Genomic DNA, 21,624 nt, shown 5'->3' on the forward strand with positions numbered 1-21,624 from the left:
AGCTGGCAGCGCCCACTGGCCAGGACTGGCGTGCCCGGAAACAAGCTGGCGAAGGGCAGGAGCCCGGCACTGTGGAGTGTTGGCTGTTTTGTGATTTTAAAGCCAATCTCATGAGTTTTGGGGCCTGACTTGTGACTTTTGAACTGTTGAGGTTGGCAGCACCTCTGCCAGGGGCATCGCTGCCTGAGCCCATCCCCCCCGGCTCAGGAACTGGGAGCCATGGGGTGCCTTCCTTTGGTGCTGGGAGCCATGGGGCGCTTTCCTGTGGCGCTGGGGGCCGTGGGGCACCCTCCCTAGGTATTGGGGGCCGTGGGGCACCCTCCTGGGCGCTGGGGGCCGTGGGGGCCCTCCCTGGGTATCTCCAGTAGCCTGGGGCCATTAGCACCCTCGTGGTGCCCCCAGGGCGCCTGGGCTCCCCACCCCGCTGTTGTGAGCAGCCCTGGCTCCGCTGCTGCCCCCCGCCCCCTGCAGCGACCCTGGGCGAGGGGGCCCCAGTGCGCGGAACGCGCCGGGCTGTTCCTCCGCGGCCGCCGTAGTGGAGCCCGGAAGTGTCTCCATGGAGCCGGGGGGAGCCGGGCCGGGGCTGGGGGGCGATGGAGAAGTACGAGCGGATCCGGGTGGTGGGGAGAGGAGCTTTCGGGTGAGACCCCCCCCGGGCCCGGCGCTGCCCCCTCCCGCGAGCCCGGGGGCAGCAGCGCTGCCATGTGGGGGCGGGACCCCCCGGGCTGAGCCGCGGTACGGGGCGAAGCGGCAGCGCCCCCCTCGCGGAGCAGCCAATCAGGGACCGGGAGACAGGAGGGCGCCCTTGGGGCAGATAGCGGGGTCCGGGGGACGGGCTGGGGGCAGATAGCGGGGTCCGGGGGACGGGCTGGGGGCAGATAGCGGAGAAGGGGGGCAGGCGGGGGGGGCAGATAGCGGAGAAGGGGGGCAGGCGGGGGGGGCAGATGGCGGGGCCCAGGGGACAGGCTGGGGGGCAGATAGAGGAGAAGGGGGACAGGCGGGGGGGCAGATAGCGGGGGACGGGCTGGGGGCAGATAGAGGAGAAGGGGGACAGGCTGGGGGGGCAGATAGCGGGGTCCGGGGGACGGGCTGGGGGCAGATAGCGGAGAAGGGGGGCAGACGGGGGGGCAGATAGCAGGGCCCGGGGGACAGGCTGGGGGGCAGATGGCGGGGCCCAGGGGACAGGCTGGGGGGCAGATAGAGGAGAAGGGGGACAAGTGGGGGGGCAGATAGAGGAGAAGGGGGACAGGCGGGGGGGCAGATAGCGGGGGACGGGCTGGGGGCAGATAGAGGAGAAGGGGGACAGGCTGGGGGGGCAGATAGCGGGGCCCGGGGGACAGGCTGGGGGCAGATAGCGGGGCCCGGGGGACAGGCTGGGGGGGCAGATAGCGGGGCCCGGGGGACAGGCTGGGGGCAGATAGCGGGGCCCGGGGGACGGGCTGGGGGCAGATAGCGGAGCACGGGGGGGCAGATAGCAGAGCACAGGGGGACAGATAACAGGGCACGGGGGATAGGCTGGGGGCAGATAGCAGGTTATGGTGTCCTAGGCCTGGTGGGAGGCCTGTGTTTCTCACTGATAAAGCTTCTTGGGCCAGACTTCTAGAGCTGAGCATCTTAGTCCAAAGGAACTGGGATGGGTAACTGGAGCAGGGCTCGCAGTTAGCGTCTTCAGAACATTCTGCATAGCTAACTCAGCGTCACTGCCTTTGGAGAGGTGCGGAATCACTATTATTCCCATTTTACTGCTGAGGAGACTGAGGCAAGGTGCCTAGGCGCACACAGGAGGACAGTGTCAAGGTTGGGGAAGGAGCCCTGGAGTCTTATGCTCTAAACACGGCACTTATTTCCTCTTGTAGTTTGGGGGAGGAGTGGAAATGGGGACCAGGCCCCCTGAAATGGCTCCTGTGTTGCTTGCGTCTCTTCGTTTTTGGACAGGTGCATTTGGCAAACATCTGGTGCTGTTTTCCACTTCACATCACTCATTTTGCTCTAGGCTTGGTCGCCCCTTTCCTTGTTGAGCTCCCTCCCATCCCATCTCTTGCCTGGCTGGTCCCTCTAATGCAGACTGTCCATGCTTTGTGCTATCACAGAATAGTGCACCTGTGTCTGCGCAAGGCTGACCAGAGGCTCGTGATCATTAAGCAGATCCCTGTGGAGCAGATGACGAAGGACGAGCGGCTGGCAGCACAGAACGAGTGCCAGGTGCTGAAGCTCCTGAATCACCCCAACATCACTGAATATTATGAGAACTTCCTGGAAGACAAGGCTCTTATGATTGCTATGGAGTACGCACCAGGTGGGACACTGGCGAGGAGGAGCATGGGCTGGGGACAGAGCTTCTTGGGTTCCTCAGTGTAGCTGGATCTGGGTGACTAAGCCTCTTTAGGGAGCGCCTGACTTAAATATCAGCAACCCCATGGGTTGGTTTTCAAGGCATCCATAGTGCTCTGTGAAGGTGAGGAGACTCCGATAATGTCTCTGGTACTTGAGACAGGCCTGACCTTTGTTTGGCAAGGCTGTTTCCCTCTGAAGAGGTGCTCACTCCTGTCCTTTGTCACCTCCTATTTCCTTATCTTGAAGCATATTCTATGTGAGGCTATTGTGGACATGGTTTGGAGGTCCACAGGATAACTTAAGCTTGTTGTTCAAAGGGACCTGGCCACATTGAAAATTCTATTATTTGAAAACGTTTTAAAATACATTTGCATTATTAGCACTGCCAGTGCTTATCCCAATGGAAAGGATTTTAAAAATCTCTTTTTCATCACTGATCTGTGTGTTCCCTTCTGCTCTTCACTGGGGTGTTCTGTCAGTTTCCCTTCTGTTTGTTGTCAGCTTCCCTTTTGGGCTGCAGTGTTGGAGCGGCAGAGCTGCCTGGAGAAGTGTCAATTCAAACAAACACAAGATTTGCCTTGCCATTTTAAATCAAGAAAATGCTTACCTTAGGGTTTGTAAAACTGCTTCATACAAAACCTGAATTCTGGCCCCTTAAACAGCGGGTGGGTACAAGGGGAATTTCTTGAGGCAGAACAGGCTTATCTTGTTCTCCCATTGACATTTGCTGCCTCACAGTGCTCTGATATGTATGGCTTTAACATTTCTGTTTCCCACTGAGCCCTGAAGGCAGTGCTGCCATTGACAGTGTGGTGCTAACATTAACCCCTCTGCTGCTGGTTCTGCATCCCATGTGCCGTGCTGCTGTTGTTCTCTTAACATTCAGAGAATGCGTGGCATGTTCTGTTGGTACATTGTATGACTTTGGACATGCTTGGCTCGTTCAGCAGCAATTGTGCAGTTAAGATACTGTGACTCAATTCCATTACTTTTGGTTAAGACTATGCCAGCCCTGATAAACTTCCTTTGCTGATGGCCCTTCTGCCCTTTGCCATCCATCCCAGGTGGCACCTTGGCAGAGTTTATTCATAAACGTTGCAACTCCCTGTTGGACGAAGACACCATCCTGCACTTTTTTGTGCAGATCCTACTGGCCCTTCATCATGTTCACACCAAACAGATCCTGCACCGGGACTTAAAGACTCAGAACATTCTGTTGGACAAGCACCGCATGATCGTCAAGATTGGAGACTTTGGCATCTCCAAAATCTTGAGCAGCAAGAGCAAAGCCTACACGGTGCGTATCTGCTGAGCGTTCCCAAATTTCTGAAGTCCAGGGGAAGTTCTTCCCATCACAGCTGTTCTGTTTCTGTGTCTCCATGTGGGGAGAGTGGGCCTGAGATTAGGTTGCATCAACTATTGTGATTTAGATTTTGACAAGTCCATAAATAATCAGTATTACTGCTAATCTTTCCACTCTGTGGGTGTCTCACTCCAGTTAGCTCACTGATGTTAGAGTAGCGGGGTAGCAGTGAAGACATAGCAACTCAGCTTTTAACACAGGCTGGTAGCTGGAGTTCAACCCCAGGCTGCCCTATGGGCTTTAACTTGAGTTGTTAACCCGAGTTAAAAGCTGGGTGGGTGCGTCTTCACTGTTACTTTAACCCTAGGTAAGAACAGATCTTCTTGTGCAGTGCAGACATGCCCTTAATCTCCCTTGACAGCCTCTCTTACTGCAGTCATGAAAGTAGTTATGTCAGTTCCTATCTCTCTCGTTACCATGATGTCTGAATGCCTTCCAGTAGTGCATGAAAACAACTGTCCTCCTTGTCCCCAGGGGAGTATTGTGTGTGGCGTGGATTGGTTAATTTTGGTAGGGCTTTGTTGTTGAAGATTGTTTTTTATTTAAAAATATCCCTGCGGCTGTGTGTTTATGCTGGAGAAGGCTGGTTGGAGGTAGGTGCCTGGCACTTGCAGTGGGAGGAGATGGGGCGTGTTGGGATGATCCATAGTTCCTGGGGAGGTTTGTTCCACAGTCTGTTACTGGCCTTGTGGAAGTTCTTCCTCCTGCACAGACCATCTTTGCCCTTGGGGTAAAGAGTCCTGCTGTTCCAGAGGGGTGGAGTTGTTAACCACAGTCCTCATCCTGAAGCTTCAGGCTCCTAGATATGTTGGGCCCAAGCCACTGAGCACCTTGAAGCTAAGGCCTGAGTCCTTGTACTTGACTCGTAGGCTACAGGAAGCCAGCGTAGAGGGTGGTGGACAGGCCTGCTGGGCTCGTGATGGCCCGTGGTGCTGAGGAGACTCACTGTGGCATCCGGTGGCTGGAGTTTCCTAAGGCCTGTTGCCTTTGTGCCCAGGTGCATTGCATTGCTGTAGTCCAGATGGGATGTGACAGAGTCTTGGATAACCAAGGTTAGGTCACAGTCCACCAGGTTGGGATGGAGTCTCCTAGCCAACCAGAGATGGTAAAAAGTGCGGCTGTGTGAGAAGTTAGCATCAGAGAGCCTCTTCTGAGACCGGGCTGATATGACACATGTGCTTGGGGGCTGACTTTTTCAGTTACTGAATCTTGCTGGTTGGGTGGATGTCCTGTCTTTTCTTTTTCATCTTTTCGCTGCGTGATACCTTGGTATCTGTCCCCATCTAACCTGATCTGGTTGGCATCACTAAGCGATCTGAGCCCTGCAGTTGGCTAGAAGTTCACATTGGAGCTAAGTGCTGAATGGGAGAGGGAGCCATGCTCTAGTAGCGTCAGAAACGGTAAATCCTCTAGCAATTTTATCTTGGGAAGATCATCGGCCAGTAATCAATAGCAGGGAAACTAATGCTCCTCCCAGTTCGCCTAGAACTCTGGCTTCGTTGTGTTGTAGTCAAGTCATTTTTGTAACCGGTGTTGATCTTTACCTCTCCTTGCCGTGGTTCTGGACTGAGAGTGCCATCATGCATCTGTGCCTCTTTCTTTCAGGTTGTGGGGACTCCGTGTTACATCTCCCCAGAGCTGTGCGAAGGGAAACCCTACAACCAGAAGAGCGATATCTGGGCGCTGGGCTGTGTGCTCTACGAGCTTGCCAGTCTCAAGAGAGCCTTTGAAGCTGCAGTAAGGCTGGGGTCTGGGGTTTTCTTAAAGCTGAGATGTGAATTCCAGAAATACGTCCGCGTTGGGCTGTGCCTGTTGCATTCCCACAGAGCCTGCAGCTCTGGGGAGGGCAGCACCTTGCATTGCTCCTGATGTTTCCTGTCTCTCTGCCCATGCAGCAGCCAGGGTTCTGCTAACCATGTGTGTCTATGTTCCTTCCATACTCTCCAGAATCTGCCCGCCTTGGTGCTAAAGATCATGAGTGGGACGTTTGCTCCCATCTCAGACCGATACAGCCCAGACCTGCGCCAACTCATCCTGAGCATGCTCAACCTGGACCCTTCCAAGCGGCCCCAGCTGAACGAGATCATGGCCCAGGCCATCTGCATCAGGCCACTTCTGAACCTTTACACTGATGTGGGCAGTGTCAAAATGAGAAGGCAAGTTGTGCTGCTGCGATCATCTCTCTGGGGCCTACCAATGGGAGGGGACGGGGATGGAGAGGCTCCAGCTCCCAGGAGATCTCTGAGAGAGTCAGTTCTTTACTTGGTTGGAGCTGGGAAGGGACGCTGACCAGCTAGAGATCTCAGCTGTGCTTGTGGTATGTGCATACAGGCTAACAGGACCCGGGCTCATGCTCGGCAGCCTGGGGGCTCAGGAGATGGTGAATTGCTGAGGGGCTGTCACGGGGAGGACAGATTCACCTCCGGTCTCAGGATCTTGCTGACAGGTGTTGCACTTGCTCGCTCACTCTTTGTTGTGGTGGGTGTGGTGCTTTGGGATCCCTGGAGTTGAGAAGACCCATACTGCTGTGGTCAGCAAATACAAATGTGTACACACTGACTGAGTTCTTGCCCCTGCCCTTGGTGTCACCCTTACCCTGGGGCCAGCATGACCTCACACAGGACATGGTGCTGTCAGAGAGCCAGCTGGCCGATCTTAAAGAACTGTCCCCAGGAAACTGAACTGTGTCTCCTGTCCTGAGTCTGCCTGCACCAGGCCATGCTCAGCAGTTCACTCTGCCCTAATGATAAAGCTTCCCTCTCCTCTCTGAGCCCAGTGCTGATGCTGGCCCAGCTGTTTGAGTGAACAGTCAGAAGTTGTGCATTTCGGTTTGACAGGCCTGAGAAGCCATTAGCTACAGTGCCACCAGTGACCCACAACAGAGCGGGAGGAAGAGTGACCAGTGCCAGACCCAGGGGTAAGGCCAGGCACAGTGTATTCAGCAGAACTTAATTTCAAAGGCGAATCCTTTGTATTGACCAGCAGTGGCATCCTCTGCCAGATGAAACTCAGGCACTTCACACCCTAAATCCCCTTCCTCGGAGAACCTGTACTCCAGCCCCAGGCTGATGGGACTTAGGAGCTAGCCAGTGCTGCTTCCGAGGCTTTCCTGCCCTTGTCGTCTGGCGCCTGAGTTCCCCTGTGCTGCAGCGCACCCAGGCTGGGAATTGAGGGTCCCTGGGTGATGAATAGCTAGAGCTGTAGCAGCCCATCTACCCTCTGCAAATTCTAGAGTAGAACACTAGTTTCCCCCTCCTCCTGCTGGCATCGCCCTGGAGAGCTGCTGTGAACAGCCTTCCCTGGAGCCCCTAGTGAGCCTCAGACAGAGGTTCCAGGCCCTGTTCTTGCCAGCTGATTTAGCCCCTCTGTCTAACTGGGTGTTGTCCTCCACTGTGGCTGGGCATCTGGATAGTATGGCTAGAGCCGCTTCCTTGCCCATTATAGCTTGCCAGGGAGGGTTGGGGGGTGGCAAGCTGGGGTGATGGTATTTCGTTTGGCCTCTTAGGTGTTCGACTTGGTTCAGCCAGGACTGGAATCCCACCTCCCCTGTCTTCCATCTACACCTGGGGCAGCGGGATCACCACCCCCCTCCGCCTGCCCATGCTCAACACAGAAGTGGTGCAGGTTTCTGCAGGGAGAACCCAGAAGGCCGGCGTCACTAAATCAGGGAGGCTCATCATGTGGGAGGTGAGCAATGGCAAGCAGGCAGCAGCCAAGGGCAATAAGCCACTGTCAGCAAAGGAGGCGTATAGCCTGCTTCCAGACATGCCATGGCCTCACATCCCCCACAGTCAGCAGGCAAATCCCTGGCTGCTCCTGGTGACCACTGAGGCTGCAGGAGGTCGGAGTGGGCTTATTGCTCCAACTTGTTCTTTTCACCCAAGCCCAGCTGCAAGCAAAGTACATTTCAAAACCTTTTGGCTTCTCTTTGCTAGGCTTCCCCAATGGGTGCTGCTGGAGGCCCTTCTCTCCCAGGGGCCACAGAGCAGCTCCAGCCTCAGTTTGTGTCCCGCTTCCTGGAAGGCCAGTCCGGAGTGACTATCAAACATGTGTCCTGTGGTGACCTCTTCACAACCTGCCTGACAGGTATGGCCATGAGCAGTGCTGTCTCCCTGCACGTTTTGGGGGTTCCCAAAGCAGCCAACCCCATCTTGGGATGGTGCAGCTGCTGTGTTGCTGATGGGGCATGCCCAGCAGGACTCTAGTCCCAAAGTCCGTATGGCAGAGAACTCTTCCCACCCGGAATGAGAAACCAATTTCAATGAGTCTTTGTGAGCCTCCTGCAGGGCCGGGTGTCCTCAGCAGCACCTGGGGAGCCAGGATCTGAAAACGCTTTTAAAGCATCCTCCAAGCTGCTTTTGGTCTGAGCTTCCTGGCTGAGTGACATCAACCTGGAATGTGCACTGTTTGCACAGTGAGGTTCTTCTGATGGCCCGTGGGGAGCCCAGTGTGTTTGCAGTTCTGCTGGGGATCAGGGGAATAAGTGACAGATTTGCAACTGGCAAACTTCAAATGTGTATGTTTGTCCTATCTCTGACCATGCTTCCTGCTGCCCCTGGGCTGGGTGGCCGGTAAATGAAGGACTCTGTGTGTTTAACACCTCTCCAGACTGTTGAATTAGAAGCTCCTGCGTACACAGCTGGAATAATGTTATCTCAGTGCTTTGCCCATCATCCCCTGTTTGTGTTAGTTCTTGTTGGGTGACTTGTCCCAGCACGTTTATGGCTGCTTCTCTCAAGACTCCTGAGCCCCATCTAAAACTAGCCCTCTGTACATATCCCCCTAGCAGCTAGCCCAAGGCATCAGTGTGGGATTGGCAGTGTCTGCCAGCTGGTGAGGGCTCCCAAGGGACACTGGTACTGCTTGGATGCTGTGGTCTGTCCCCAGGGCTGTGTAGATGCACAGTGTATTGTGGGTGGCTGTAATATGGCTTTATTTTGCTTTTCCAGACAGGGGGATAATCATGACTTTTGGCAGTGGCAGTAATGGTTGTTTGGGGCATGGAAACTTCACTGATGTAACACAGGTTTGTAGTATGAGGAATTGGGGACACCGATAAATACTGACTGTGTCATGTGGCACAGCTTCTCCCTGGCCCCCAGCGGACTTGCAGCAGTCCTGCTGTGTGCATCCAAATGACGCTGACGGGCTCTGGAACCGGATCCTTTCCCTTCCCTCCCCCCAGCTCTGTTCATCCTGCTTCTCTCCCCCCACTTGCACAAAGATGTCTTTGAATGTGGGGTTACAACATGCCGAGGGTTGTCGAGAGCTGCCTTGTGGTTGCTGTTGGCTGGGACCCAGACTCTGCCGCTGCCTGCAATCACACACCTGGTTGTTTCGGTCTCAGCCCTACAGCTGCTGCGGTTCACTGGGAAACTTGTTTTTCAAAAGAGCCAGTGTTAAAAGGAGAGCCACGCGTCCCTGATTGGGACAAAGTGCTGGAGCTGGAAAGGAGCTCTCCTCTCCCTCTCCAGGCTGTTTCCCAGCCCACCCTGGCTGGCTGGTGGCGATAACATGTGAAATCCAGCCAGGGATGAGGGTTTGGGCTGGATTGTCTCTGTGCTCCCTTGCAGGGCTTCGGTGGGTGTTACCCTCTGGCTTCTGCTTGAGAGCTGTGCACACCTCCCATTTGCCGCTGTGGAGGAGCGTAGATTGGTGGCTGCAACCCTATTTAAGCAAATGGTGCTTTTCCCTGAGGAGGTTGAGGCCCATGGGAGGGATGTGTCAGATCTGACTCTTATCACAGCACGGAAAAAACAAAGTGAGAAGATAAATGGGGAATCTGCCTCACGGGAGAGTTAGCTAGTAGTTTCCGTGCAGTGCCCTGGGTGTGGATCTTTCAGGTGAGACATTATAACCAAGTTTTACCTGCTTTGCGTGGGCTTTTGTCACAAGGGTAGAGATTTGCCCTGCTGCCTTTGGCATAATGTTTCTCCTCCCCAAACTGTTGTGCTAGTTGGTTGTCTGGCAGCTGTTGTTTACCCCAGAGGTGGCTGCATTTTCCTTTGTGCTGTATATACACATAGTTTGTAAAGCACCTTTAAGATCCCTTGGGACAAAAGGTACTATGGAAATGTAAATATTGTTCATATAGTGTAAAACCTGGAATAGGAACTAGAAAATCCATGGAGCTCTGTTACCTTGCCTTGCCGTTCTACAGTGCCCGCTGGGTAGGCAGATCTGCTGTAGTAAGGAGTCAGTCAGTGAGCTGATGGGGGAGAGGGCGGAGCTGACTAAAGCTGTTCTTTCCTCTACCAGCCTAAGATCGTGGAGGCACTGCTGGGCTACGAGATTGTGCAGGTGGCATGTGGCGCGTCTCATGTGCTGGCCATTTCCAATGAACGGGAAGTGTTTGCCTGGGGCAGAGGGGACAATGGTAAGGGGATTTTAGCTGCCACTGCTTAGCATGATCAAGGGGCATTTTTCCTCCCCTTTTACTTCCCCAATCCCTACTGATGTCCCTTTGTGTACTTCCTGGAAGGTAACTGTTGTGTGAGACCGACTGTGGCTGGAGCAGCTGGCAGTTCCCCACAGCCAGGGCACCTGCGCCCTACACACAGTGCTCCCTGCTGGGTGTGTCTGCAGCTAAGGCACCTGCCCCCTTGCACACAGTGGCCCACATCCAGGCCCTGCAGTTACCACTCTAGATATTGTTACTCAGGGAAATGCCTTTGGTTTGTATTTTGATACGAAAAGTCTCTCTAAACGATTTCTTTTGCCCAGGTCGGCTGGGGCTGGGAACTCTGGACTCCGCTAATTCTCCCCAGCAAGTAGCTGTTCCTCCTGAACACGAGGCTCAGAAAGTCCTTTGTGGTATTGACTCCTCCATGGTCCTGACGGTGAAGAACCGGATTCTTGCTTGTGGGAGCAACAGGTAAGAAAAGAGGGATGTTTCCCTGCCTTCTGGACCAGAGGTGTCACCATAGCAGATCAGTCCAGGGCCCCTCTAATCCAGTGTCCTGTCTCCAGCAGCGTGAGAAGCTCAGTAATGGGTATCTCTTTGGAGCTGCCGACAGCTCTGGTGTAGAGCAAGAATGTGCCCTATATCACAATAACGATACATTTCTCAGCATCCCTTGGCTTCCGTGCAGCTAGTCCGGGAAGGCTTTGGCCCAAGGCATTCTGAAGAAGTTCCATTTATAATACACGATGTTTGCTCAGCCCCGGGACTGCTCTCCTCATGCAGGTTTAACAAGCTGGGCCTGGATAAGATTGCGGAGGAGGAGGAGCCGTCCCTGGGGGATCGGGTGGAAGAGGCTCCCACATTCACATGTGTCCAGTCAGGGCCTTTAAATCAAGAGCCGGTGGTGTGTGCAGATATCGGAACAGCCCATTCGGCTGCAGTCACAGGTGAGGAGGTGGCCCTTGGAAACCTGTGCTGGGAGGGGCAATGTGGGGAGGACCTTCCCCCCCTCCCCCCGTGGTTTGGGTTCCAGACAGCGAGTCGGCCTGGGAATGTTTGGGCTGTGGGGGCAGTGTGCTCTGCACTGGTGGAATACCAGCCTCTTACCGTGACATCTCGCTGCTTTCTGACCAGGCGAGTGTTGGCTGACTTCTCAGTTCTGTCTTCCCATTGACAGCTTCTGGCCAGTGTTACACCTTTGGCAGCAACCAGCACGGGCAGCTTGGCAGCAGCACCTGCCGTACCGGCCGAGTGCCCTACCTGGTGGTGGGACTCCAAGGGATAAAGGTCACCATGGTGGCTTGTGGCGATGCCTTCACTGTGGCCATTGGAGCAGGTGAGATTGAAGCCCTGGTGTCCTGTCTTGCAGCAGTTCCTGGCTTTCTTGAGCTGTTAGCCAAGGAGTCAGTGCTGCTGGTGAGTGCTCCAGACTGCAGCCTGCAGCCCCACCCTGCTTCCTATGGCCGCTCTGAGAGGAGCAAGGGGGGCAGGCTTGTTCCGCTCGGCAGGGCACTCTGCTCTGCAGCTTGAGACTGGAGGGTCAGCAAACCTCATGTCAGTCTGGGAGAAACCATCTGCAGCCAAGTGTCTCCTTTCCAGAGGGAGAGGTGTACACATGGGGGAAAGGAGCCCGCGGGCGCCTGGGAAGGAAGGATGAGGAGACCAGGACTCCCAGGCCTGTGCAGCTGGAGGAAACCCACCCCTACCTGGTGACCTCTGTCGCCTGCTGCCATGGGAACACACTGCTGGCAGTAAAACGTGAGTAGAGGGTTCTTCGCCACAGCTGTTCTTGCTGCAAGCTCAGGGGACCTAAACTGAAGCCCTGCCTGGCACCCTAGAGGGGTCATGCCCGGCAGCACTGAGGGGGCAGAGTGTGTTTAGCCAGCTGTCAGCCCCTGCTGCCCTCTGCTCTCTGCAGCTCTCCTTGCTAATTACACTGTGTGATTTGGGGGACACTAATGCTCTATTGCTCATTCCGTGCCTGCTGGGCCACAGACCTTTGGGGTGCTCCTGCCTGCCTTGGCATTGCTTTGACTTGCCTCTGGACTAAGCCCCTCCAGATTTTGCCACTCTGGGATTTCCTTTGGGGGAAGCGGGGTGCTGCCGTGTCTGTTGCTACCCAGGTCCCTTTCTAGCTGGGGTGTTCCATTGCTCTTCCTTAGGCCAAATGCTAATAACCAGGGAATCCAACACATTTTCAATCTGGACTTACTCCTCCACAGTGAACCCTGGCCCTGCAGAGCACAGGGACAGCCTCCACTGCAATGGGTCCCTGCTCAGCCCTGTCAATCCGGACATCCTGTACCAAGCGTTTACAGTGTCTGCTTTGGGGAGACCTATTCCTGAGCCGGGAGTGCGTGCACCCTCTGGAGTCACTTAGCACTGCTCCATGGGTCAGCTCCTGAGCGGTGCAAAGCCCACTCCCCCGCCCCGGTTGGAGCACTCTGCAGCTCTTCCCAGTGCCTACCGGGCCAAAGGCCCCCCATTCGTTACCAGCTGGCTGGTTTCTGGAATCTATGGTGACTTCGTATTCCACTGAAATCAGAGCAGCCCCAGGCAAAGCACAGAATCCATCTCTCATTGTGTGCTACACCCCTTAGCCACTGTAGTGATACTGAGCCAACCCAGCAAAGCAAAGAGCAGCGGGGGAAGGAGGAGTCCTTTGGATTCCTAATGCCCTCCTGCTACGGCTGGTCAGGGGAAGCCTGCAGGGAGCTGCCGTGCTGGTGGCCATGTTTATGGAGCCAAAGCATTTCCCAAACCAGCGACTTTCAGAGCAATTGAAGTTGCCTAAATAGAAACTGAGATTTGAGGCATCATTTTGGCTCCTGGATCTTCTCTGTGGTTTGATAAAAATAGCAACAGCGTGTGGCTTCTCTTCCCTCAGTCTGAAGGCAGCATCATTACATGGTTCAAATAAACCCACAGTTGGACCTGCCCTTCCTGTGCCAGGATACACGAAGAGAGCCTAGGTCAGCACATTGGAGGGTCTGCTCGTACCTCTGCAGTGTGGACTATGGCTTTTCCCTTTCCCTGTCCCCTGCTAGCTGGCTAATTGTCCCCAGCGGGGAGGAGCTCCTTCCCAGGGACATGGCTTTTAGTTCCGTCACGCTCCACTGGGCACCTTGATTAAGCTACAGAAAACTTTCTTGTATCTGTATCGATCCAGCCTAGGTCCTTATCTGCCCTGCCCCCCCCCCCCAGTTACATCTGAGCGCTTCACAGTCTTTCACTGATTTAGTGTTGAACCCAAATGCATAACATTCAGGATTGTGAATTGAGCCACCAAAATGTCACATGCAAACAGTGCCCTGCCCTGCTCCATGGGTACCAGAGTGAAGATACCATGGAAAGCTTGCAGAATGGGTTGGTTCGAACTTTGGGCTTTCACCCAACTGTTGGGTTGGAAAGCTTTTCCCAGAAGAGAAAACCTGTCTGAACCTTCTGCTTGTGGTATAGCCCTAGTCCCCTGACACAGGGCCGTATGAAAGGCCCATCACTAAAAAGCACCTTTGTGCTAAGGACCCAGTGGTTTCTTAGTGCCCCAACTTGTAATTCTCTCTTGGTCACCATTCAGTGCAATTTCTTTCCAGCATTTGGCGTCTGCTCCCTGGCTGCAACTGCCTGGGACTAGACCAGTATCTGCGACCCGCTTTACTGTGAGCTCTGTACTGCAACCTGCTACTAACTCTCGTCAGACCTCAGCAGTGCAAACCTCCATGCCGAAGCAACCCCAGTCAGGAAGGGACCACTAATGAATGAACAATGAGAAGTGGGAGCCTGTCCAGCAGCACAGAACTCCTTTGGAGAGAGTCTCTCTTTGCCTTCGGGGCTAACTCAGTGGGGGGAGTAAGGGGGGCACAGACCTCAAGGAGTCACTGTTTCTTTACCCCCCAGAAGACCCTTTAGAATCAACATGAAGACAAAGGGCCTCTCTGTTAATCCTTTAGCACCAGTGCACATGGCTGTTCCGATGCCAGTCCCACGCCCTCTGCTCTGTGTACTAATGAGGGCCTCACAATGGCTTCCCGGGGCAGCAAGAAAGTTGGGCTACTGAACCACAAAGCCTGTCAGCCTGATTATTGGCTTGGTAGCCACAGGATGCTGCTGATTTTAGCCTCCTGGTGGAGTGCTCTATCGGATACTTTTCCTGTTTTTATCCCTGGTTTCTGCCCTTTGTGTTTCAGCTGCAGGGGAGGAGTCGGGCCCGCAGTGAGGAATGGGCTGAGAGGAGCGAACTGCACCACCTCCATATGGACATAGCCAGCTTCCTTCTGATCTATATCCTCTCCTGCCTGCCTCAGTGTTACTCGGGCCTGGAGGACGGGGCTCTGTAGTGCAGGGGCAACACCATGGGCTGCATTGGTGCTTGCCAGGAGCCTGAGAACACCTAATCTATAGAGAATGGAATGCACAGAACTGATGAGAGATGTCAAACCCTTCAGATCAACAGGTGCCACTTTGCTGGAACTTGAAGCCTCCCCTGGCCGCTGCCCCGTGGAGCAGCATCTGCTGGGACAGGCCACATCTCTCCATCCAGGATGAAGGGTGATCATGACCTGACTTGTATGCAGCGGGCCCCAGTCAAGCGATTTTGCCACCAGCAAGAAGGGCCTCAGTTCATTTTCACAGATCCATGAAAACTGAATCTGGTTACAAAGCGTGGGCTGGCAGCTTTGTGTTGGAGAGAGCTGTCAGTGTTTGCACCAGAACGTCTGTTGTTACAGCCCCAGGCACTATGATGGGTGACTAAGTGCAAACTCTTTTACTTAAAGTCTATTTATTCCTGAAGAATGTTTGGCCCAGTTGTTGACCAAGTTCATTGCATTTTCAAGCTACCAAAGTTCTGGGGCCGTGACCCACTTGGCCCTTCACAAGCTGCCAGAACCAGCGAGAACAGTGATCTTGTGTGTAGGCGGCTTGGCCCTGGACTGTTCTTCCCAAGTGCCTGCCTTTAACTCTCCAATCACAGCTTGACTTGGGTCCTTCAACCCTTAGTTCTGTATGCCCCGGCTAAGGTTTGTTCTCAGGTCTCCTAAAGCCTGCTAGTGACCAGTTCACTGTCCAACAGCCTAGACCTCTGCTACTGAAAATCACCAGTATCACAGCGAGTAACTGGAGGTCTAGTCCCAGTCTGACCATGAGGAAGGAGGAGGACCTCCCCGGGGCTCTTCCTACCAGAGACTGGAGTTATCTTTCTATGTAACCAGAAGGATCGTTCACTTTTCTACTGACACCCGACTCGGGGCCATTTGCTGAAGAGCTTGTCTCTGATCTATCTTAGCAGCTCTCCTTTTCACATCTACTATGATACACTTGCCAGTCAGTTGTTGTGTATAAAGGCCATGCTTTCACTCGCTGGTAGGTTCACTGGCTTAGTTATTTTATTGTGGATCTTTGTTTGATTTGAGGCAAAACTTGGCAGTGGCTGACGGGCTCCAGTGCCGTCTGGCTGCTATGTCTGGAGATGAAAGATCATTTCTTGTATCACGGCTCCTGTCCCCGCTGGGTGCTGGGGCTCTGGAGAGGCTGAGGAGCAGGGTCCCCTGTAGCACTGGAAGTAGCATGGTGACCTGACTGGGGACATTCCTCTCCCTTTCCCTGGTGGCTGTCTTCTGCACAGCTGGGAAGAATCAGCACTCTGTTACCACCAGAAAGTCCTGTTGATTGTTCAAAGGTGTCTGTTTTCTTGGCATTTGCCTTGTGCCCTCCACCTCTGCTGGCGTTGGAAGCTCTATTCACGCTAAGGGGCTGTAGATCAGATCACTGCACATGCTCATTGGATCTCTCTTGCCCTTAAAATGGTGTGGCTCACTAGGGGAGGTAGAATCCGGGGCTTGCTGTGGGGAATGGCCATCTTGATCGGTTCCAAGCCAGTGCTGAGTGATGAAGGCAGTGCTGCGTACCTGGCTGTGCCGGGTGAGCCTGTCTCATGACCCTTTGCTTTGGATGGGCTGCGCTTCCTCTCCCTTCTGTAGGTCACGGTGAGGCTCCCAGGAGCCTTTGTTTAGGTGGAGGTGTTTTCTGACCCCAGTCAGATCCAGGATTGTGAGTCAGGGCAACCCTTAACCAAGGCGATTGCAGCTTGTTGGGCTAAGAGAACCACTGCAGGCTTCCTGGGCGAATGGTTTCAGGAAAGACCTCTTGTTGTAGGGCAGCCCCAGCTCCTACAGGAATAGCATCCTCCTGCCAATGTCTCTACTGCCCCGGCTCTGTTCTGTAGAGCCCAGGGAGAGGGCTGCCAGAGGAGCCGGGTGCCTGCAGCTCCCACTGACCTGACCTGGAGCTGTGGGTGCTCAGCACCTCTGACTGTTAGCCCCCAAGTCCACTCTGATTCCAGGGGGGCACTTCCAACGTGGAAGCGCAGGTGAGAGATTCCCTCCGAAGAGCCTGGCCAGTCTGCTTTCCAACCCAGAGCTGAGGGAAAATGGAGCCTTCCTGGAGGGAGATGCTATTCTTGCCTCTGGAGAGACTTGCCAGAGGGTCAGAACTGGCCAGGCATGGCCACTGGACAGGAGGGTTGTGACTCCATAACCTAGGCAGGGCAGCTCCCTGATGAGCCATGTCTGCCTCTGACAGCAGAAGGTCTCTGTCCTGCACTTTGGCAGCACTTGTACAGCCTCTCCTGCCAATAAAGTATGGAGTTGAGTAGAAATCCACCATAAACCAGTCCCTTGGAAAGTCCGACACCAGCCACCTGGTTTCCTATGTCCCCTTGGAGCAAAACAGCTCCTCCCAAAGGTGAAGTACCTGCCAATCCTCCCCAAGGCAAAGTACCCGCCGAGGTGAAACCTGCTGGCACCAGCTCCACTTCCGGAGCCTCTTCTGGGGCTTTTACTGCATGAGAGATGTTGTTCTATAGCCTACAGAAGGGCCATTTCTCAGCAGAGCCCATGGGGGATGGCGGCATTAGGGACTGTAATAAGGTGAGGAGCCAGCTCATTAACAATGTGCTCCCAGAGGGGAAGACCCCAGTAATCTCCCTTGTAGGGTGACCATATTTTCCCAAAGGGAAAGCGGGACACTGCACAGGACCAGCCCAAGGCCCCCTCTCCCCACTGTGCGTGGGGTTGATCTGGCCCGAGCCACTTTCTTGAGCCCTCCCTCCCATGTGGGGCTGGCATTGGTGCTCTCCTGCCCCACTTTGTCCAGTTTGCTTTTGCCAACTGATCATCAGGCAGCAAGAGCAAACAGGACAAACGCCCTGTTTTGTCAAAAAAAGTCGGGACGACCAGGACAAGGCTTAAAAAAGGGACTGTCCTGGCCAAATTGGGACGTATGGACACCGTACCCCATTGATTCTCACTCATGTCACACCTTGGTGTGTGTGGAGTTTGGGGTGTTGCAGCCCCAAGCTAAGGCCAGAGCCAGCAGGAATTCACAACCACTGTTGGTATTTGCTGAGCACTGGAGTTAATCTTTGATGCCCCGGAGTTCAGCAAGGTCATTTGAAGAATTTAATACTGGACTGTGACCCAGCTCGGAAAAGAAACAAAGAGGCCCCAGAACAACACTAGAGCTCTCAGAACTACAGGCTGAGGCATGTCCTCCCTCCCTGAGGCACAACAGCCAGAGCTAACAGGCCATTCCATCCCTCAAGCCTGTGCATTGCTCCCCGCACAAGCTCATGCTACCCCAGTGAAAGCTCCTGCTTATCCTATGCCGCGGCTTGTGGGCTTGTTCTTAGTCCTATGTGTAGAGGAGCTGGGGCTAGAATACATTCCTCTAGCAGCATATCCCAGCCAAGGGCAAGGAGCCCCGGATCCACAGGCACTGAAGTGCACACGCCCCTTTCATGCGCGCCCCCTACTCGCAGCTCGCTTCCAAAGCCAGAGCACTTTCCACGGGGCCAGCAGCAGGAGAGGGACATGGAGCGCATAGAGGAGAGATGGGCCCTGTCCTGGTGAAGAGGATAGCTCAGCCACGGAACTGTTCCGGAGCAGCAGTGTCCCTCAACTATCCCTGGTGAGGCTCCGGAGGACGGACAGAAAAAAGAACATGTTCAGGAGATGATGCTGGAAAGGGGAAGGCTGCCGAGGCAACCCATTTCCCTCCTGTTCTCTCCAGCTTGAGGTGGATCTTGTGCAGTGTCCACGTTCCTGAAGAAAAGCTGAAGGTCCATCACTTGGCCTAGGGACTCAGCGGTGGCGGGATTGGGAAGGGGCACGAAACTCTGTACTATGTAGTTTCTGTAGCTCTCCTAAGCATCTCCCGGGAGTGGAGCAGCATCCATAATCAGCTCTCCCTGTGTGAAGGGATGATAACACCAGGAAGAGGGAGGGGAGGGACTCAAGAAGTAGAAAATCCCTAGGGAGCTGGTGAAATCCCAGGCCGCTTTGTTCTGTTCTCAGTTGAAAGTTGGAGGGAGAGAGAGAGAGAGAGAGTGTGTGTGTGTTTGTAGGTGGGTTGTGATGGGCTGTTGGGGGCACTGGGTGTAGGAGGACTGCCTGTCTGTCTGGGAGTGATATGTCAGGGTAGTTGAGGAGGTTATAAGTACAGTAGCTGCTCTGGTGGTGTCTGGAGTGAGGTCATGTATTGCCCGTGTTTAAGAGGTATTTCTAGTTACTACTGATGTGCCTAGAAGCATTTGGGCCTGAGGGAGCCATAGACACACAATATCTGATAGTGTTCAGGCTCTGAAAGGGGCTGATCTTTCCTGTTTGTAAACCCCATGGCAGGGACAGGGACTCCTCACTTCAGGCTGTCCCATCTCTCCAGCCAGTTCCTTCTGATGACTTTGTGTTCCCGCTAGCTAATGAGTCAGAAATGCTCTCTGCAGTGGGCTTAGAGGCTGAGTAGTTCTAAACATCAAAGTGCAATAAATAGAAATAGTGACTCTCTAGCCTGCTAGCGCCTTTCATCGGAGAGTCCCATGGGGCTCGCAGGCCTCCGTTAATGGAGCTGCACATACTTCTGTGAGCTAGCTAAGTTCTGTCCCCATTCTCCGCATGGGACACCGACACAGCGCAGTTAGAACCCCCCTCCCTTTTAAAGCTGTGTGCAGAGATGGTTTACATGGAGTTATGGCTGGAGGAGCACGTTCTATCCTGTTCTGGCCGGCCTGAGGGGGATGGAACCAGCTTTCACAGCCATGCCCCAGCCTAGGCTAGACCACAACTTGAGTGCCAACTGAACAACATGGGTCCATTTTGTGGTGTAGACAGGACCCTAACTGTGTTCCCAAAGCGAGCTAAAGCTTGGACACGGTGAAGGCCTTAGCTCTTTTGCCTACAGAATACAATTAAGAGCCATCTATGCTATAGGAGGGCTTAGGGGATAATCACATTGTATCTGGCTTCCCTGACACTGGCTGAACTGCAATGCAAGAGGCACCTAAGCACGCCCGTCATGCTGTGAGTCAGTGGCAGAACCAGAAAGGGAATGCGCGGCCTGAAGAGTTTTATGGCTACTAGAAAACAGAATGGGAAGAATAGTTACCCACATGCCATGGGCCACGCAGCCAGCATGCCAGACCGGGTGGGACATCGTTGGGGGCCAATCAACAAGCTCCAGCTATGTCCAGTATTCTAATGGCATTTCCCAGCCTGCTCTCATAAGGCCACCCATGGTTAATCTCTCACATGTAGCATTTCCAGGAGCTCTGGGAAAGTGAGGGAGCAAATTCCTGCTGGTTAAAGTTTAGCCCATTCTGCCACCAGCTTACTGCCTTCACAAAGGCCGTGTGTTAACCTTTCCTGCCTGTGGTCTTAGTGTGTGGTTGGAGACCAGTCCTCTCCTATCAGCCAGAGCTGTTGAGGGCCTGTAGTTCAAGTCACACGGGTGCCCAGTCTGCTGGAGAGGGATCCCAGTGCGCTCCTGGCATGCACTGGCAGAGACCCTCTTTTAAATTTGGATGCCCCATTCATTTAACCCATCTGTCATATAGCCAGTTGCTTGACAGCAGGTAGGGTAGCACCATGCATGTGGCCGATTAAGCTGCTAGCCCAGAACCTGATTCCCTGGGATATCATTCCCCGACCCCACCCCAGGCTGTGTATGTGGGGGCTGCAGCCTATACCCCACTAGTTTTGTGCCTGCCCTGATTCTAGCAAATGCTGGGGGGCCGGGTTTTGCTCCCACCAGGCAGACCCTGGCAGATTTTAACACAACTTTTGGGGGAGAAGAACATGTGTAGCAAGTGTCATGATGGGGATTTACTCACTTAGCATTTCCCCCAGGAATCCCTCCGTGTTCCATTTGCTATTTGAAAACTAAACCCAAAAGTTACCATAGCCACCACTACCCTCCATGAGACAAGGGCTAGAGCACGGGCGGGTTAGGCTCCAGCCACCTGCTCCTCACCCTGTCAGCCTGTGGGCACCAAATGGTGGTTGGACCTGTTCTGCCAGCCTCTGGGGGAAGGGACACACATCCCTACATGCTGCTTTCTGAGAGCAGCAAGTGGAGGCTGGAGGGTGGCAACTTTAGTCTGGCTCTGCTCCTTGCATCTTTTATCCTCCCTCCAACCTCTTTGAGAAGAAGGTGAGACGCGGGGCAGGAAGGCGATTGCCTGCTGGGCATAGGTACCCATGCAGTCCGAGCAGGGCCCCCAACTCCCAGTGGCGGGGAAGAGGGGCTAAGCCAAGAGTCTTGATGGTTTGCATGGAGAGTGATGGAGAGAAATGGGATATTCTCTGCTCTGAGAAATAGGGAACGGGATTGTTTTTGCCCTCATCAGCATGCCCCCCAAGGCCCAGCTTTGGGGCAAATGTCCTTCAGTGGGGGTGGCTGTACAGGTCTCAGGAGCGAACAAAACAGTTCTTTGAGATTAGCCACAGGGGTCACTGCAGATCTTTTGCTCTCTAGGTCCTGAGTGTCCACCCCAGCGCCTGTAGCCACGCAGCACCGTAGTCACCTGAAAAGGATTGTCTAGCGCAGGGGTTCTCAAACTTCATTGCACTGCGACCCCCTTCCAACAACAAAAACTACTACACCATCCCAGAAGGGGGGGCTGAAGCCTGAGCCCCGGGGGCAGGGGGGAGCCAAAGTCCAAGGGCTTCAGCCCCAGGCAGGGGCCCTGTAACCCAGCCCTGCCACCTAGGGTGGAAGCCCTTGGGCTCTGGGCCCCAGCAACTCTAAGGCAACCCTGGTGACCCCATTAAAATGGGGTCCTGACCCCCAGTGTGAGAACCACTGCCAGTAGTCACACCTTGCTCCAGATGTGTTTGGTTTAGTAACTTGTGCCGGTAACAGGTGTGATCACTAGGTGGCGTCCTCCTCCCCGCCCGTCGCGGGGTGCGGCAGCTCAGGGGTCGGTGCAGCGGGGCTGGGGGGGGGGGAGTGTGGTTAGCCCGCTGCTGGGCGCCAGACAGGGAGAAACCACCGCCCCTCCCCCGCCGCCCGGGTGCTGGGCCTGGCCTGGGAGCGTGGCCACCCCCGGAGACGCGCCAGTCTCAAAGCACGTGGCCGACCAGAGCTAATGACTCCTCCAGGCGCAGGTAAGTAAAGAGCCCAGTGGGGACACTGAGGCACAGGGTGTCAGTGACTCAACCAAGGACACCCAGGGAGCACGTGGCAGAGCCAA

At 54.6% G+C, this 21,624-nt stretch overlaps 1 protein-coding gene across 2 annotated transcripts; it reads left to right on the forward strand.

Annotated features, from left to right (window-relative positions):
* The first annotated feature begins 571 nt into the window (after positions 1–571).
* NEK8 (NIMA related kinase 8) lies at positions 572–15,584 on the forward strand. 2 transcript variants are annotated; one of them, XM_073315170.1, is made up of 15 exons: positions 572–640; positions 2,091–2,296; positions 3,399–3,631; positions 5,303–5,434; positions 5,645–5,853; positions 6,535–6,614; positions 7,203–7,384; positions 7,633–7,783; positions 8,647–8,723; positions 9,956–10,073; positions 10,421–10,571; positions 10,884–11,047; positions 11,278–11,436; positions 11,700–11,858; positions 14,288–15,583. In XM_073315170.1, exons 1-15 carry the CDS (start codon positions 594–596, stop codon positions 14,314–14,316), a joined length of 2,097 nt encoding a protein of 698 aa, XP_073171271.1. In that variant the 5' UTR covers positions 572–593; the 3' UTR covers positions 14,317–15,583. The 2 variants fall into 2 exon arrangements, with proteins under 2 accessions (XP_073171271.1, XP_073171272.1); XM_073315171.1 differs by lacking the exon at positions 11,700–11,858 and having other exon boundaries at positions 14,288–15,584.
* Positions 15,585–21,624: the final 6,040 nt, after the last annotated feature.

The sequence above is a fragment of the Lepidochelys kempii genome, chromosome 17 (genome assembly GCF_965140265.1).
Source record: "Lepidochelys kempii isolate rLepKem1 chromosome 17, rLepKem1.hap2, whole genome shotgun sequence".
NCBI classification, from domain to species: domain Eukaryota; kingdom Metazoa; phylum Chordata; order Testudines; family Cheloniidae; genus Lepidochelys; species Lepidochelys kempii.